At 38.2% G+C, this 18,905-nt stretch overlaps 1 protein-coding gene across 4 annotated transcripts in view; it reads left to right on the plus strand.

Moving 5' to 3' along the window:
• SFSWAP (splicing factor SWAP) overlaps window positions 1–18,905 on the plus strand; it is a 30,818-nt gene that overhangs the window by 10,852 nt on the left and 1,061 nt on the right. For all 4 annotated transcript variants that reach the window (XM_027689335.1, XM_027689336.1, XM_027689339.1 and 1 more), the window contains 9 exons: window positions 175–412; window positions 621–752; window positions 1,115–1,208; window positions 3,455–3,632; window positions 5,323–5,556; window positions 6,401–6,591; window positions 14,460–14,725; window positions 16,029–16,154; window positions 18,200–18,370. In XM_027689335.1, the coding sequence (XP_027545136.1) occupies window positions 175–412; window positions 621–752; window positions 1,115–1,208; window positions 3,455–3,632; window positions 5,323–5,556; window positions 6,401–6,591; window positions 14,460–14,725; window positions 16,029–16,154; window positions 18,200–18,370 (1,630 nt within the window). The remainder of the gene's footprint in view (window positions 1–174; window positions 413–620; window positions 753–1,114; window positions 1,209–3,454; window positions 3,633–5,322; window positions 5,557–6,400; window positions 6,592–14,459; window positions 14,726–16,028; window positions 16,155–18,199; window positions 18,371–18,905) is intronic.

The raw sequence follows: 18,905 nt of genomic DNA on the forward strand, positions 1-18,905 counted from the left end.
AACCTAAGTGCATAAACATGAGCTGCCTTCTATTTCTTTGTTTGTTTTTTTACACACCATTTCTTAGTGTGTGGTGTGAATCTGCATTTTCAACGTACTGATGCAATAACTTTTTTCCTAACTGGGTGTTTTTCTTCTAATCAGAACATTGTTCTTAAATCTGTCTTTTCGTAGCCACGGTGGCAGCCATGTATTACAGCTACTACATGCTCCCTGATGGCACCTATTGCCTGGCACCTCCACCTCCAGGAATAGATGTTGCCACCTACTACAGCACCTTGCCCGCAGGGGTGACTGTGTCCAGCACTACAGGGGTAGCAACAGTGCCTCCCCCCCCTGGCACCACACCTCCACCTCCCCCAGACACCAGTGACAGCAGCAGTGGCTTGACTTCCACCACAACATCTACAAGGTACCTTGTGCAGATTTGTTCATTGTTTGGAGGGGTCTTCCTGCACTTCAATATGGAATATTTAGTATATGGAGTGTTCTGTTGCTGAATCAAGTTTAAATGCGTACAGAGAACAAACCTCCGTGTGCTTTTTTGTTGTTGTTAAAGCAAGAGTCTGAAAGATATTTATGTTCTATTTATAAAAACCATTTACTCTTGATGTTTTCAGCACAATTGCTCCCGTGGTTGCCATTATACCTCCACCTCCAGATATCCAACCTGTCATTGATAAGCTGGCTGAGTATGTTGCTAGGAATGGGGTAAAATTTGAAACCAGTGTTCGTGCCAAGAATGATCTCAGGTAAGAGAAAATGTTATTTAAACTTGTGTTTTAAAAGTTGACAGTTTTGTTTTTAAATATATTACCAGGGCATGTGGGTTTCAAGTAGACAAGTACTGTCTTTTTTTTTTAATTTGAAATTCAGGGACCTACTTAAAAGTAAGGCCAAAGCATTATTGCCCAAATTCTCAAAAAAAACAGCCTATTGAAAATGTCTCTAGTAAGCATGCTCTGAATATGTATCCTCTGAAGTTTAGGCATAAATAAGAGTCCTTCCAAACATCAAATAATGTTTCATTTGCTAGAGAAAATTAGATGGCAAAGAATTGTTGGTATTCACTATGTTCATGTGCATTTTCAGATAATCAGTTTTCTTTTCACAGGTTTGAGTTCCTGCAACCATGGCACCAGTATAATGCTTATTATGAATTTAAAAAACAGTTCTTCCTTCAAAAAGAGAGCAGTGACAACTGCCAGGTACATGTGTGTTTGTATATACTTCTACTAAAAATGCAGTGAAAGTGAGAAAAGGGCTGGTTTATCTGTTGTGTTACCATGAGACATTTTAAAAATGAAACACGGAATTATGGAGAAATTGTTCAGCAAAGGATGTGAATGCTTTTTTTGTTGTTTTTTAGTTTTGTATGGCATATAAGGATATGTGAGGTGATGTGGTGCTTAATTCTTTTTCAGTATAAACCACTTCACTCTGGTTGCAATATAAAATGACAGCCTGAAAATCTTTGGGCTTTCTGTCTGAGGGAATGTGTGCTTTGTGGAGGTTCAGAGCTCTGTAGGATTGTGAGCAGCGTTGTGCTGTCAGAAAGGGGAGGTCTGGCTTTTAACACCCACGCCTTCTCATGTGCCTCGTGGTTCTTTGTACAGCAGTAGCACAGAGGCTGGACTAGTTTTCTGACATGCTTTTTTTCTGAGGAAGTGTTGTTAAGAGTCCTGTCATGACTGCAACAATGCTGGAGCTTCAGAATCTCACATGAGTTTCCTACTTGCTTTGCTTCTCCTAGTCCATGTTATTAGAAGGTGATAGCCAGCCTTGGCATCCATGTCTTTTAACTATTCTCGTGCTAGCTAAGTAGATTGTTCTCTTACTGAAAAGAAAATTGCAAATAGTATCAGAACTACATTATCTGATGTTAACTTTTCATGGGAAAGAGCTATTTTTTTTTTAGGCCCTATGTCATTTGTCATCTCAAGGCTTAGATTGGGGAGCCTTAAACTGAAGAAGGTAGGCCTGTGGGTAAACTCCTCGGAATTGCTTTGTGGAAAATGAAGAAATTCAATACTCATTGCTGTTTGAAACACTTGTGTCTGATGTTTTGTTGTAATAGTGAAAAACGTTGTGAAAATACTGTTTTTAAAGATAAGCTGTGGTAAATATTATCTTACTCAGCTGATAAATTGCAAGCAAAATTGTCCTGTGCCACAATGTTGACTGTTATTCTAGAATGTCTTATTTGCAAACCAGTGGGTTGAATTCTTAATACTTAGATAATTAATAGGGACTTATTAACACTTATTTGGGGGGAAATTGTACACTAACCAAAGCATAATAATAAAGGATTCATTTTAAATGAGTACAGCTCAGAAGCAACAGAAGCTGACTTAAGTCCCTCGAGGTCAAGTGTAGCAATGCATATTTTTGTACTGCATGGCTTTGTAGATAATGCCATTCTCTTCATTTTTTTTAAATAATGATTTCAATATTATCTTTATGCTTTAGTAATACATGTATAGACAACTAATGCAATTGATGCTCCTCCTTTTGGCCATTAAAGTTAATAAGAAATTGTGCTACTGGCCTCAGTAAATACACGATGAAGTCTTTGATTTCACTGTGTTTTTCCCCTTTGAGGATTTTCAGAAATTAGTTCTGTTGGTCAGGGAATGGCTGCAGGGGAGATCTGTTCAGTGCCTCAATTTCAACATCAAACATACTTAACAACAGCCAGTGGAATGCAACCAAACTCTTTATTGAGAGGCACATTTCAATGTTAAATTACTTAATGTCATCACCTGACTCACCATGTAAATATTTTGAATGTTCTGTAATATCCATCTTGAAATTTTTATACTGTGAGTTCAGAGATGGTCCTGAATGATTCAGTCATGTAATAGCACAACCAGGAATTCTTTACTCCCTTGAGAAATCTCAGCACATCTGTACTGTATCAAAAACATTGCTAGACCCAGTGTTCTTCAGCAAGATGTTGGAACAAATCAACCTCTGTTGACCCCTGTAAAACTTGATTCTGTTGAAGAAGTTATCATGCAATTGTACGTTAGGAAAAACGTGTTATAAGCTTGTGTTTTGTCCCTGGGAATCAACGTTAATGGGTTTGGTCTGGGACCCTGAAGGTCAAGACCTTAAAGAATATACTTGGGGAAAAAAAGCATATGTTTTTAGGGTCTAATTTTAAAAATATAGTTTTTAAAGTGTTTTTTGGCAAAAGTATATCAGCTGAAGAACATTTTCTTTGCTGTAAAATAACATGTTCTTACAGTAGGTCTGTAGGTTTTACAGCCCACAGTGGGTTTACATGAGGCAGACTTACGGTCATGAGTGCTCAGTGATATAAAAATAGCTGTTATGTGATTAGCTGATAATGTGATTTTTGAAATGGCTGGCAAAACTGCAGCTCCACAGACGCTGCATTAATTATTTCATAACCAGCCAGTTAGTAATTCTGCACATTTCTTTTGAAAAGGGAGTCTCTTCCTCTGAAGATGTTCCAGCAGACGCTGCCAGCGATACCCCAAGCGAGACTCAGTTTGCAGATGAACATGCACCTGAAGATGCATCTGAGCCAAGCTCTAAAGGAGTTCCAGGAACTAAAAAGGATGTTCCTCCTCCTAAAGCTGTCAGTGATGGCAAACTGGTGAAAGGTATGTTAAGGTGATTTATTGGGCATGAAAGTATTTGTTAACATACACACAAGGAAAAAAAAGAAGGTGGGAGAGAGGCGGGGGAAAGGAAGGAAAAGAATTTCATCATGTGAAAAATACATTTGCACTGAAGGCATCAAAATAAGTAATTTGATTGCTTTCATATTTCTTTCTTATCAGACTATCAGGTATTTATGGGCTGACAGAATAAATGGTTTTACTTTGGTTTTGTGCTAAGTTGAAGGCTTTCATCACTGACCCCAGCAGAATCTTATTTTTCGTCATTTTGAACTTGACAGTTACAAGCTCTGTGCAAGACAGAAGTTATTTGTTCTGAATAAAAGCAGTGGTCTGATTTGAAAGCATACGTATGGAGGAAGTACTTTAGGCTTGTTGCTCAGTCTTCCTGTGTTGGACATTAGTCATGCTGGAAAAAAAGACCCCTTTTCATGTCTTGAGTGGAATGTTTTTCCTCTTGTAGTCGTAGCAGCAGGGGGACAGAATGGGAAGATCTTTCTGGAAGCCAGTCAAACAAAGTCAGCTAACACACTCTTAGTGCCCTGAGTGGAGATTATTTATATCTGGGAACTGATTTCCTGGCCTATCAGGAAAAGATACCTTAAAAATTCTCCTTTTCTGCAGTAAAAACTAGAAATTTAAATTTTTTTAACTAGAACTGAAAGCCATTGGAGAAAAAAAAAAAGAAACAGAAAAAACACTCTTGACCTGTATTTCCATGGATGGAAGCTGCCTTCCTGCCACCTCACTTAGTTGCTCATAAGTTTATCTACATCCTGTGGTCCCTTGGAATTCTTCTCTCTTCCTGCTTCTCACTGCACTCCCATTCCCTCCAGGGCCTGCAGGCTCCAGGCTCTTTGCTGTGGTTGCCTCACTGTCCTTACTCTGCCCTTTCTTCCCTGGGGAAGGAGCAATCCTCCCTGTCTTCAGAGGTGCTTTGTTAAGGGAACACAATGTTCACGAGAAAATGGTATTGTTTCTTGTTGTGTTATTAATAAATGGCAAACTGGAGCCTGTGCTTTCATAACAGTAATCTGCTCAAATTCGGATGATGGAATATAACCAGTGAGTCATTTCATGACAATTCCTGTAAATATTTATTTTCATTTCCTTTAATATGGTACAAATACCACTTTATTGTAACCTAAATACAGTACTTGGCTGCAAGACAGACAGAACATTGGCACTAGATTTTTCTTCTGCCTCTGAGGAAGTAAAAATCCCGTTTCAGGATTTGTTTTGTCACATGAAAAAGTTGGAAGACCACTGTTATCACTTCTCTTGGAATGCTTGAGTTCTCTGTTTCTGAGCATATTTCCTGAACCCAGAATTACCAGAATCAAAGCATGTATTTTATAAACCTTGGTATGTAATTTAATTACTATATGTAAATCTTATAGGATATATATGCATAAGGCATCCTGAGGAAGATACACATTGCAGCAGACCATATGGTAGTAGGTTGCTTTGCTTGAAATGTGTGAGAAATTCCATTCTTTATTCATTGAAGTCTCATTTTGGATAAATGGGTTAGAAATTAATGCTGTAATTTTTTTTCAGGTCTTTACACGACAAACGAAATTTCCATTTATTTAAAAACAAATTTGTTCAAAAAAAACCCAAACTATTGTGTTGCCTAATGATGTGTGAAATCTCCCCCATTCATTCACAGCATCGTTTGCTCCAATAAGCTTTGCAATCAAGGCCAAAGAAAACGACCTTCTTCCTTTGGAGAAAAACCGTGTGAAATTAGATGATGACAGTGATGAGGAGGAGGAGGAGGGAAAGGAAGGCCAAGAGAATGCCAACAGTGCTTCAAACCATACCCCAGCAGTTACCACACCTTGTGCTGCTCCAGAAGAGAAAAAACCTCAACTTACACAGGAGGAGTTGGAAGCTAAACAAGGTACTGCATGTGGCACTGAAAACTAAATGAAGCTTTGAGTCCTTCAGGGAAACTGCAAAACTGTCATGTGAACGTGTGGCATTGTAGTGTGTTGAATCTTTTCTCTGTCATGTTAACAGGAATCAGAATTCTTTTCTTTTACCAGAGTTTGCTTCTTGTTGTTAAGAATTGAATCTTCATTGGTTGCTCAGCTAAACTCAAACTTTTAATGGACTGCTGTCAAGTGCTTTGCCCTAATGCCTGATCTTTCTGAATTTTTTTTTGGTTTTCCATTACAACCTTCAGTAAAACACTAACCTTTTGGTTCCCAGATTGCATTAACAGAACCAAGCAAAGGCATATCTGTTTCTCATTTTCTTCAGAGAACAACAAATTGCTTCAAGCTATTTTTCAGTTATATAGCACTCCCATATAGACTAATATCATCTAGTTGATGTTTTGTTACCCTTATAATGCAATGCCATTAAGTCTTCCTGTGGGTTTTTCTTGTTACTAGGAAAGGACAGAAGGGTATGCTGTGTGAATTTGAATGAAAAGATGTTTTAAAAGAATCAAATTGCCCCCATTCCTGCCCAGGGCCTGTCATTTGGGATTTTTTTAAGTTTAAAAGTTTTTGCTTCCCCTGTACTGCTTTTCGTCAAGCAAATGATATATCTGTGATTAAGATGCTTGGAATTTCCTAATTTCAATCTGATATATCCTTATCCTATCATTGAATGGATGTATTAGAAAGGGTTGAGAATGGCTGGAGAGGCTGTTTGCTGGTGTGTGATTTTTGTGTGTTTTTGTTTCAAGGAAAGCTGAGTTCCCCCAGAATTACTCTGTGCTTAATTGTCTTTCTTAGCAAAGCAGAAACTAGAGGACAGATTAGCAGCTGCTGCAAGGGAGAAGCTTGCACAGGCCTCCAAAGAATCCAAGGAGAAGCAGCTACAAGCAGAGCGCAAAAGGAAAGCTGCCCTGTTCCTGCAGACCCTGAAAAACCCTCTGGCAGAGGCAGAAACTGAGAAAATGGAAGAGAATTCCTTCAGTAACGAGGTAAGCAGGAAATAAATTTCTCTTTTCCATAAAAAGCTGGCAGAAAACTTAACTCTGGAGTGTGTGAATCTGACAGCGTGTTATGGATTTGACTGAAGAGATGGAAGGGTTTCTAAATGGGGAGAAATTTGAATTTTAAACACTGTTAATCTTTTTCAGTTATCTTACATATGTCTCTCATCTGTCATTAAAGAACTGGTAGAGAAATGTGCTGCACAAATTCTGAGGTCAGTTAGCCAGGTACAGAAAGGAAAAGGATCTTCCACATTTTAACTCTGTACTAGTGGTCCATCTGTTGGAGTGCTCACCTTTCAAGAGCGTTGGGATATCAGTCTTGATGCTTATTTAATGTGTATATTGGTGAGTTTGATGCATGTTGCAAATACAAACATTGTTGGGAAGTAGAACCTCAGTTTCTTGGCTTTGGAATTACATTGCTTCCAGGAAAGGCAGTAAAACAAAGAATCCAGTTGCACTAATCAAGCCAAATGTCATCTCTGGATACAGATAGAAAACTTTAGATATTGATTGTGACAGACTGGTTACAAGAATGAATGGCATGGCTTTCCATCATTTTCTTTCCCACAGAAAGAATTCCAGTACCTAACAAATAATTAATTGCCCAGTTCTCAATTTTATTTTTTTTCCCAAATAAATCATGGATTAACCATGAAAACACTTCCAAGAGAACAACTGAAAGGGTCATACCTGCAGTTTAGCTGATCCTTAACAGCACAGAGTAGCAGATGTAAGAATTGTGTGGTCACATCCCAAAAGAGATCTGCTTTGGGTTTCTCATTGCTACCACTGACCAATTTTCCCTGCCACAGGTGTTCAGTTCTTCTTCTCAGTTATATATTGAAGGCTGAATGCAAAGAGACAATGACAATGCAAAACTCCCCAGACTTGCAGTTCTGCTCTCCTTCTCAAGGGAATTTGTCAAGGACAGATATTTCTAAGCTCAGGTTCTTTTGATATTTTTCTTTAAGAGAATGCCTGAAATAACCAGTGACAGCTGACTCTTTTTCAGAAGAGGAGATGAATGTTCTTGCTCACATCTGAACTTACTGAAGTTCTAAGCTGAACTTACTGAAAAGCAAGTGAACTTCTCAACAAAAAAACACTCCCTATCCCACTTCTCAGTAAGCTGATTTTCTAGAAACTTCTTTTTCCATCTCCCTCAATATGTACAGTTTCAGAGAAGGCATCTGTTTTTTCTTACACAGAAAATTCCAGTGTAGTTGATAATTTTAAAATAACCTGTTTCACTGCTTCTTACCAATAGAAATGGTTTGGAGGTGCTTTCTTTATTAAAGGGCTTATTTAGAATTTCAGTTATATATTTAAATGTTTCTGATATGACCTTGCTTTTTAAAAATAAAATTGGCTGTTGCATTGGGAATGCTAGTACTGTTTTAATAAACAGTCTAAAATGCCATCATGTCTTTGGAAGTAATATTCCTGCTAAGTATGGTTTGCTTAGTGGCACACTTATGTAGATATATGCTTATAGATTTTTGCATCTAAAAGCTTATTTTGGAACGTGAATGTTTTTCAAGCTGTTGTTCCATTTGCCATATTTGGAAAAGTTTCCATCTCCATTCATTCCAAATAATCTGCCTTTTTCTCCCCTTGCCTGCTTTTGCCTATTTGTAACAGCCCATTTGAGTTAAGAAATTGTGTTGGTGAAAGATGAGTGAAATCATGTTGCAGACTTGTTAACCTGTGTTTTATATACCCTGAGAATCCAGAAAGCTGCATCGTGATGTCTAAATTGACTTGTAAATAAATACATACCACTGGTTTGGTTTTTTTAAGCTTTTTCAGTTGTGTTTCAGAAACAAGATGCATTTGAAAACACTCATTACAAAAGTAACAAGAGGGTGACTGCAGTGACTGTAATAAAAAGGAAGTATGGTAAAAAGGAAAGAGAGAAAGACATGTAAAATTAGTTTTGTAGTTTGGCCAGTGGAACTAGTTGGGGAAATGAAATCAGAAAATTAATTAGTCTGAAAACAAAGGAAAAAATTAAATATTTGCATCCACCGAAGGTGTCACTTATTGTATTTCCTCTCCTGTTTTGGGGGAAGGAACATCCAATGAGGAGTCTAGGAGACAAAAGATTGATATGCACTGGTCTTCGAGTTAATGTAGTGGTGTGATTTTTGTAGCTTAAAATGTCTCTCAGAAGCTGAGTAATGACTGGGATGTATAATAAAGAGTGAAGGGGAGTTGAGAATGTCCATGGGAGGTGCATTTTTTCCATGACATTGCCCCAGCCTAATAGCTGTATAAAAACTAGTAATGCTCTTTATGTGTACACACAGTGTACATTTGTGCTGAGAATCCCTTTATCACACTGTGCAGAAATGCATTAAATGTGCAAAGCTTTTGTGACCTCTCTTGGATTTTCCTGATACCTTGTATTTCATGAAAGAAAGGCTGGTACTGAGTATACATTATATCTTTGAATCAAATTGATTCTTCTAACTGCAGGTAAAGGACAGTCAATACCGTAGAACAGAGCACTTTTAAGCTGGTTTGGCTTCAGCTGAATCTTAAAAATAGTCAGCTCTACGTTTTCCATAGCTGAATTATTTCTTTTATATGGTTTCCTGTTTTTCTTTAAGTGAAATGAAGCAAGAGAAAGAAACAAAAAGGCTGAAAAATGAGCTGGAGCAGTGAAGCAGCACAGCTTTTCACAAATGGCTCCTCACTGTTCTTGCATGCATTATTACAACAGTACAGTGGTGCAGAATATTTTCTCAAACCAGTAGTTGGAAAACGTGGAGCTGAGCTCAGTTCCCACAGCTGAGCAGCTCCCAGTGACCTTGTGCTTGGTGAAGTCTGTGCCCTTTTTCAGGACGTGGGGAAACAGTGCCCGGGTGACATTTCCCTTCTCGTGTTTACATGTTTAATTCAGGTACACTCTTCTGGAACAAGCAAATCACACCAAGTGCCACATCTGTCAGTGTCACTAAAGAGGAGCTGCTGTCATTCTGCAGCAAGAGCAAGTTCCTTGTCCTACAACAGGAGCAGCCTGTAGTTTCAACAACTGCAGTTCTAGACATGCCAAGCTGGAGCACTCCAGATTATCTTGATGGCATTTGGAAATTCTTTTTTATTGCAATAACCAAAAAGTGCATGAGAGTTGTAATTCCTCATAGTATAAATTCTTTAATCATAATTTAAGAGGGAGAAAAAAGGTAAATATCAGGATCTGCCACTCCAGGTTATCTGGAGTGCTGCATTGAACTGCTTTTTTCATTTAAAAACAAATGAAGGTGTTTCATAATCTTAAATGCAAATATTATTCAAAATTATTAAAAAGAATTGAAATTTTAAAAACTGATATTATATTTGTATATCCTTTGTAGTAGTGCTGCATTGAACTGCTTTTTTCGCTTAAAAACAAATAAAGGAAGGTGTTTCATAATCTGAAATGCAAATATTATTCAAAATTATTAAAAAGAATTGAAATTTTAAAAACTGAGATTATATTTGTATATCCTTGGTAGTAGGCCTTGGTATGGATTATTCTGCTAATCTCTCATATTTTATCCTATGTCAGAAATGTTTTAGGGCTGACAGTGCTTTGATAGGCATGTAAAAGACAGTTGGTTATACCCAAACTGTTACTTGTATAAACCTTGGTGTCCAATTTAAACAAGAAGAGAAATCCACAGTCATAACGCTGCAAAACCAGGCAAAGCACATGATTTGGAAGTGACATTATTTTAATGGCTTGTCCCAAATGTCATCTGTTGTCGTGGCTCTGAATATAAAGATTCTGTGGCACAAAGCAAAACTTTTCCTTCTTTTGGCTCTTTCATCTTCTCTGTTTTGAAGCCCTGTTTTATCATTTGTTTCTTTAGATGGCTTGTCCTTACTTTTGTCCTGTATGTAACAATTCTTTTTTTTCCTGTGGAAAATAGTCTGTTTACAAGTGAAATAGAAGTGTGCCATGTTTAAAAATGAGATGCTCTTCTAGTTTTGTCAAGCATAACAGGGTAATCAACCACTGCAGACAGTGCATGTCTTTCACACTGATTGCTGTAGTTGATCCTACTTTTTTAGCAGTGGACTGCAGATACTGCTGCATTCCTCTTTTTGGAAAAATAATGTAAACACCATTCTGTGTTTGCCTATTTTCTTTATGTTAATTTTTGAGCAAAATGTGATTGTCTAATGAAAACCATCCAATAAGTAGTTAAAGAAAAGATGCTTTAGAATATTTCAGAGTCATTAACTTCTTTACTTTTTTTTTCAGAGTTTATAGGTATCTATATCTTCTGTTTAGCATGAGAGGGTAGGATGGGTTTGTTTGCTTGTAAATCTGTCTGTCCTTTTGAAAAAGCAAGATAAAGGAAAAACATAAAATGTCACATACTAATTTGGCATTTGGGGGGTGGATAACTTGATGGCATTTGGAAGATCTTTTTTATTGCAATAACCCTACTACCAACAACTGCATGAGAGTTGTAATTCCTCACAGTATAAATTCTTTAATCATAATTTAACAGGGAGAAAAAAGGTAAATATCAGGATCTGCCATTTTAATTAAGATAGATGAGGAGTTAAGAATGTTTATGTGTTGATTTTTAGTCTTCAAAGCACTCAAGATACAAAGGCATATTGATCCATATAGCAAACTGATTCACAGCCACTAATTTCTTTGCAGTTGGCCCTTCAAAACTGAGGATACCAAATTTTATCTGCTTTTGAAGACCTTACCATGGTCAGGGTACTGTCAATAGCTGGGTTTTAGTGCAGCACCTTAACCCTGATGGAACTGTTGAGTCTTTGAGTATTGAATTTGTTCTGTAGGAAATATTTTTATCTCTTCTGTTTAATAATTTTGGGCCAGTTTATTGAGACTGACAAACTTCTAAAAAGATGTAATTGCTTACTTTATTGCACAGAGTAATAAATCAGAATATAATGCACTCCATTTCTGATGGACATTTGCTTATTAATTCTCAGTCAGGGAATACTTCACCATAAGCTTTGAGGAACCTGCAGTAAAAAAAGATACAGTGGTAGAAAAGAATCTGGAGTTTTTTCACATTTTACTGAAGTAAAAGAATTATTGATTAACTCTTTCAGTTCTGATCTAATACAGGATTCAAATTACTGGAAAAGAAATATTAGCCAATTATAGAAGTGTTAGTAATGTTATCGACAGTGCTCTTTGCCAGTTGGTTTTGTTTGAACATTACTAGTGTTTTGTTCTGTTGCAATGAGCACATTTTGGTTCACTTCTAATTTTGGCTTTGTGTATTGATTAAGTAGTGTAACCCCAGAATAACTAATGTATGTTCTGGGCTTATGAATACTGCAAATATGCAAATGACTTGTAATGAACTGAAGTGCTCGTTTCTGTTCTCATATAGCTATAAATTCTCCTTATTATAGAGCTCTTTCCTAACCCATTCCTGCTAAACAAGAGTTGTTGAATCATCTTTTAGCATTATTTTAGTCAGACTTGCTTCAGTCATGCAAATAAAATGCTGAAGAACAACTGTGCCAGTGAATTTGTCTGTCACTGTAGCATTTAGTAATGGCCAAAAAAATGTGCTGTTGCCCAAAATGGACAGACAAGTGAGGTTCAGTGAATGCTATCTGAACATTTGCAGTTTAACTTCTTAGAAGAGCTCTGAAAAAATGTCAGTCTCTTATCCCTTGAGATGCATAATAAAATTCATCAGGTAACCAGTTTGTTTCCGTGCTTTCCAAAACTCTTCAGCTGAGCTGCGAATTGGCAGAGCCTGGTCAGTAAAGCAGAGTGTTTCTGCCTTTTGGAAATGCTTCTGTGCTTGATGTGATTTTTTTATTTTTTCCTTTTTTAAAAATTACCTTTTTCTGCATTCATGCCTGCAATTTTAGTTCCCATTACCTTATTTTGCCTGGATCATCTTCCACTAGTAAAAATACAAACCACTGACAACTTTGCCAGACGCTCCAGATGGTTTATTTTTTTTCCAAATATTTTTACTCACCGGCATTATTTATACACTAGAAACTTTCTTTGTGGCCTAGCAACTTGCTGACGTGCTTTCACTGAGCTCTCTCTTCTGCTCTGATGGTGAATCAGGTCATTTTGCTGGTGCTTTTTTAGTTTGAAGGCAGCCAGAGTTGCCACTGAGGGAAGCAGCATTGTGGTGTTGTGACCTGACAACTGTCACGGTGAAGGGGGGGTGACTTCCCCCTGTGTGTCACCTGTTGTATTTCACTGCAGAAACTGCATATTCACCTTGGGGTAGCTAAAGTTACTTCTGTGTGGCTTTCCAAACGTGGTGTCTGAATCTCCAGCCATCCTGCAGCTTCTCAGGGATATCTGGACAGTGCTGTCGCTCCTCAGTGTCAACTTCCTGAAAGCCAAGGAGAGCCCACGCTGTCAGCACTGGATGCTTTTGGTGGATACACATAGCAGGGCTTGGCATTGTGGTTTTTTTTGTTCAGGTTGCTGAGAGAATCTCTCTGTATGAGGCACAGGTAAATGTGTCACTCATTTCTACCTCTACCAAAAAGGAAGTTAATGAGAGCTTGTGTTTTATGCGACCAAATGAACTTGGGCACTGAAAACCATTGGGGTTTTCTTCCCTCTCTTGTTTTCCTCTTAACTCTACTTTGCCTACAGCTACTTTGTTTCAAGCTATTAGAGGTGTCTACTTCAAGGCAAACTGGGCTATTACATATTCAGTAGTGTTCAAAGCAAAGGATCAGGTGCTGTATAAAGACATGAATAACATTGTCAAGGAACAAAAGTCAGCAGTGGTGGCCTCTTAGGAAACTCTGAAGTTTGGAGAGGAGGTGTCTGCAGTTACATGTGGAATATGTGAAATTGGAAATGGGCCTCTGGTAAACCAGTCACTCAAATGATCATGCTGTAAAATGTTTATAATCTTTGAAGCAAACTGCCTTAGTACTGCTTTATTGCTGGTTTTGTGAGTGTTGTGACAGCAGTTATTAGTTACAGCACAGAAAAGTGTCACAGCTCTCTAACCTGAAGCAGAACTGGCTTTTTGACTATTCAAATGTGGCCGGTTATTGCCTTGATATATTCATGGTAGGAGAAGGGCAAAAAGAAAGGAAAAGATCACCTGATTCTAATTTGGTTGTTTCAGGTTTTAATGTGTTCCTTTTTATTCCAGTCATGGTAAAGTATCCTTGTATCAAACGGTGAAAGTGTCAGACCAGGTGGAGCAGAAATTATGACAGAGGGAACTGATTTCTCCAGTTGCCTTGAAAGGGCAGCTGGGGGAATGACAGGCTTTGAAATGAGGAGCATATCTATAATGCCTGACTTGAATTGTTCCAAACAAGGTATTGAGCAGAACTCTCTGGGGTAGAAGCTGATAATTTGAAAATGTCTCAGTGTGGTTTTGCTTAATCTCCTGCATTGGAATTACTCACTGATCATCAACTGTGCATGGACCTGTTTTGTCTTTGAGATTAATAATTTTTGTTATCTTCCCAACCCTTTACATTTGTTTTGCAGAGTTCAGAAAGAAAACTTAACTTTGAATGTCAGAAGTTCCTGATTGTATTTTCAGGCTCATCCTTTTTTATATAAAGGGGATAAGTAGACTAAAAGATATCTGATAGCACCCACTTTTTAGAACACGTTTCTTCTAAGAACTAAAAATGAAAACTTCAGAACTATGTCCTAGTTAAGCTGACAGTCTTAGCATGCATATACCAACTTGCATATGTATCTTTGGGGAACTGTACAGGCCTCTGTTAAATTCTGCTAGATAGATGTTTTTTGAAGATGTCAGCCTTATTTATGCACACTTTACATAATCCTCATGAAGCACGACTGACTTGCAAAGTGAACGCTGTTCTCTGTTTACCTTTGATTTCAGAGTGTCAACAGTATACCATGTCCTGTGACTGCAGTCAGAGCTTTACCCACCTTGGAAGTTAAACAAGCAGAAAGGCCTTCAAGCAGAAGCAGAGACCTTCCCAGGGATGAAGAAAAGGAGAAGAAAAGGAAAAAACACAAGAAAAGATCTCGGTCGAGATCTCGATCACCATTCAAGTATCATTCATCATCCAAGTCCAGGTCTAGATCACACTCAAAAGCAAAGCACTCACTTCCCACTGCCTATAGAACTGTCAGGCATTCAAGGTGGGTTTGGAGGCCTAACATATTCTTTATGTTCAAACATACTGTTTATGTTCTTTATGTTTGGCTATTTATCTCTTTAAAACTTTTGGCTATCAATTGGCTAACAAGCTTTTTTGCTGTATATCTCTTTAAAATATCTTTGCACTTCTTCCATTACATAAGCATTGGTACAGTCAGCTTGAAGACAATAAATAAATATCATCAACTGTGGCAGGTCTTTGAAAGTGGTTTTAATGATATAATGAATCATTAATTTCTAATTACATAGTGCAAACTTGTGCAATAAATTCTTCTTCACTCTAGTCTGTAAAATACCTGGTGATATTATGTAGGGATGTGATGACAGCAAGAAGAGAACTTGGCTAATAAGTTTGTGGCTGTTGCTGGAGCAAAATAACTAGACATATTGATATAGGGAATAGAGAACTGGGTGGCTGAACATCAAAGCTCAGAAGGAAACAAAGCAGTTGGGTGGCATGTGAAAAAATATGATGGATGAATTGCAGGAGAAATATGACAGGAATTCAAGAAGGGTGAAAACAGAGTTGATGAGGGAGAGACCACAAGAATGTAACCCAGTTAACTCTATTTAATCATTAATGAGATTAAATACACTACATTGATTATCCAGCTATAAGATGATATATATTGTGTTACATTGATACTGTTAATTGCATCTAAGCTATTTGGGTTTAGGCACCTTGAAAGTTTGCTGTCTGTAAAATTTGTCACATCTGAATGCCCTGCCACAGAGCAGTCCCTGTATGTGCACGTGATGCATGTGGAATCATACACTGCTTTCCCTTTGTGGCCATGCCTCTGGCACCTGCTTCTTCCTGGAAAACAGCTTCCAGCCCCCAATGGCAGTGTGCCAAAATTTCTCATCTTATATTTTCCTTGTGCTTTCCTTGTTTGTTTAACTGCACTAACAGGAGTAAGTGTTGACACATTACAACCTTTTGGTTTATTCTAGGTCTTTGTTGCCACAAAAGGTGGCTGGACTAAAGGAGAACTAATGCAGAAGTTGTCATTACAGACAATAGCAATAAAATAATTCCTTTTTTTTAACCTTCCTGTTGGGAGTGAAAAGCAGTGGGTGACCTCATCTTAAAATGTCTTGGATGGGCAAGAGATTTTTTTTTATGCAGCTGACAAGTCTTGGAGACTTAATACCCCATGTTGGTATAAAACAGGCATTTGAAAGGTGTTATACTTGCATTTGGTGGCAGCACAATTCCACTGAGGTAGAAGTAATGAAATAATTAACAAAAAGCAAACTTGTGAGTGTTTCTTCTCTGCTCAGGTCCCGATCCAGGTCGCCCAGGAGAAGGGCTCACAGCCCAGAGAGGCGGCGGGAGGAGAGGAGCGTTCCCACGGCCTATCGGATCAGCAACAGCCCCGGCAACAGCAGGAAACGGCCCCGCTCCAAGTGAGTGTGCCCAGGCCTGGAGAGGGCTGGGACCTGCCAGGCTTAAACATTGCCTGGTGTGCTGTGGACTCCCTGGCTAGAACTTACCTTTCTGTGTTCTGGGGGTTTAGTTTGATAGAAAAAAACTTCTGTGGAGAAAATACAGTAATAGAGGCACTTATTCTTCTTCCCTGTTATTGCATGTGTGTGAACATCAAATGTCCAACCACACTGAATGTTGATACACTGCTGCCTCCTGGCCATGGGAGCTCAGGTTCTGCTTGGAATGTCATATTTCCCTCTTGTTGGGTCATTTTCTCATGCTGTGCTTGTGCAAGCTGTGTGACCTGCACAGGTCACGGTGCAAGTGTGATGTCATCTTTCTTGACATCACATCATATCTGAACAAAATAAGGGCAACTCCAGTTTAGCAAACAGTTTGATTTACATTTTGCAGTTATTTTACTGACACAGAGTGGAATGTGGAGTGTGAATCGAGGTACCTTTTTTGAGAGCACATTGCATATTGTCTGTTTTAATACCAAAAACACATTTAGTCTTTAAATTGTTTCTGCATATCTCTTGTGGAATAAGAAACAAAGAGATCACTTTCAACTTTATTAAAAAATTCCTATTGTTTCTTAAGATAACTTTCCATCTCCTGACAGCCTCTAATTAATTGATGTGTTGTAGGTATAATTGAAAACTTCATAAGTGTACTTCAGTGATTCGGTTTTTAACATTCATCAAGTGAAGATAATAGAGGCTTCTGTGGAATTCAGCATGCAAATTTGGTTAAGCAGAAAAGATATGGAAGCTTAAAATGTTTCTCTTCCTATAAACACACACAAGAATTATTTTCACAGCCCTGTGCTATTTTTAATGCAGTGTTGCTGTGTCTCCTGCTTGACCATTCAGCATTTTAAATCATAAATTATTTTTAGAATTATGTCACTCCTACTTGTAAAAGAAAGGAACAAATAATGTGATACTTAAAAGATGGCTTAAAGTTTTACAGTGTTCTAAGATGTTCTAGAAGCTTCAACACTGTTCTTCTGAATAGACTTCTAGCAGTACACACTAGAGAGAGATGCCTACAATGAGGTATTGCCTAACTCTAATTAAGGCATTACTCTGGTTATTCTAATTATAGTAATGTCAATACTGGTATGTAAATCATACAGACATAAGTTCATAACCAGGTAAAAAATTTGGATAGTTCTGTCTTTAATATATTACTAATTGAATTATCTTCAAGCCTAATATTGCCTCTAAGGTGAGTACCTCTGTTCCCTTTCTGTCAATAATGAACACATCAGGTGCCCATAAGGCTTTTGTTTCAACTCTTGTAGTGACAAATATTTGTGCATCTAATTTCCAAGTTGCAAACATTTTGCACTTGAGACATGTTGCCAGGTCCAGGTTGGTTTGAGTGCAATACAGTAGGTTGTTGATAATTTTGAGCCTGTGGTTTGTTGCATTGCAGGCTGGATCACAAGGAAAGAAGCAATTTCTTTTCAAAACCAAAGAAACCATTGATTTGCCTGGTGCATGTTTTACATAGCTATGGTTCCATGTTTTGTTTATTTATGAGCTAGGAAAATTGTAAGGAATATAAGCTTATTTCTCATTACATTCTAAGTGTCTGATGTTTTTTGGGAAGAAACTTCCCTCTAACCAAGTTATTCTGCAAATCTCCAGTGAAAGGCTTTTTGCTGTCATTCTCCAAACTTTCAAATACTAGCCAGTAATTCCTGTGTACCCATGAAGCAGCACTCCAAGTGAGAACCTCAGGAACTAGTAGTTCCCTAATGTAATAGGTTAAGAAGAGCTTCTGAGACAGTTATTTTGCACAACTATAGAAGTGGAGCACTGGGGTGAGACTCATGGGTTACCAGGCTTCGCGAACGAAGATTTGGGAAGGGTAAGACTAATGCTTGCTGAATGCATGAGAATATCCTGAGGAAGAGGGCTACATCATCTTTCAGAGGTGTGAAAAGTACCTTCAGCTGAGGCAGTGTAATATTGCTTTAAATATCCTCCAGTAAAATATTTTCTTCTCGCAGAAGTCCCCATGAAAAGAAGAAGAAGAGGCGGTCTAGATCACGTACCAAATCCCGAGCCAGGTCTCCCTCGCCATCCATGTCACCGGGCAAACCATCCACACACAAAAATTCTGTACATTCAACTAGTGTCTCTCCTGTGGAGAGTAGGGAATCCAGCCAGGAACGCTCCAGGTACTGTGCCCTGTTACTGCACCACTGCAGTGCTGCTGCCTCTTGGCTGTGAGTGTGTCCTTTGACCAAACCTGGTGTGTGTGCAGTGGGTGCATAGCAAAAGTAGAAGGCACAGGGAGCACAGCACCGTGTGCATCAGTCTGATGAACATCTTGGATCTCTACTGCCTAATGGAATAAACATCTCGACCTGCTCTTACAGTAAAACCAGTGCAGAAAATTCTGCAACCTCATTCTGAGTTAGAAATTGGAAAAACTTGCACTAAATGGGATAACTCTTTGAAGTAGAACTTTAATAGAGTGGTTTGAATTGTAACGCGTGCACGAGATTCATAATTAAATTATTTCTACAGAATATAGAACAGTCCTTTAAAAAGATTCCCAGGCTGCTCTTCAGATGTGCCTGATCAGTTGTACGAGTGACTCTTCTGACTCTGACTTATGGCTTCTAGTTGAATGAGAGAATGGTTGACTTAACATGTGAGAGAGATGTACAATAAAACCCAAAATGGTGGTGGTGAGTGAAATGCATTTTT

Source organism: Neopelma chrysocephalum, unplaced genomic scaffold (genome assembly GCF_003984885.1).
Source record: "Neopelma chrysocephalum unplaced genomic scaffold, ASM398488v2 Primary Assembly neopelma1_77, whole genome shotgun sequence".
NCBI classification, from domain to species: Eukaryota; Metazoa; Chordata; class Aves; order Passeriformes; family Pipridae; genus Neopelma; species Neopelma chrysocephalum.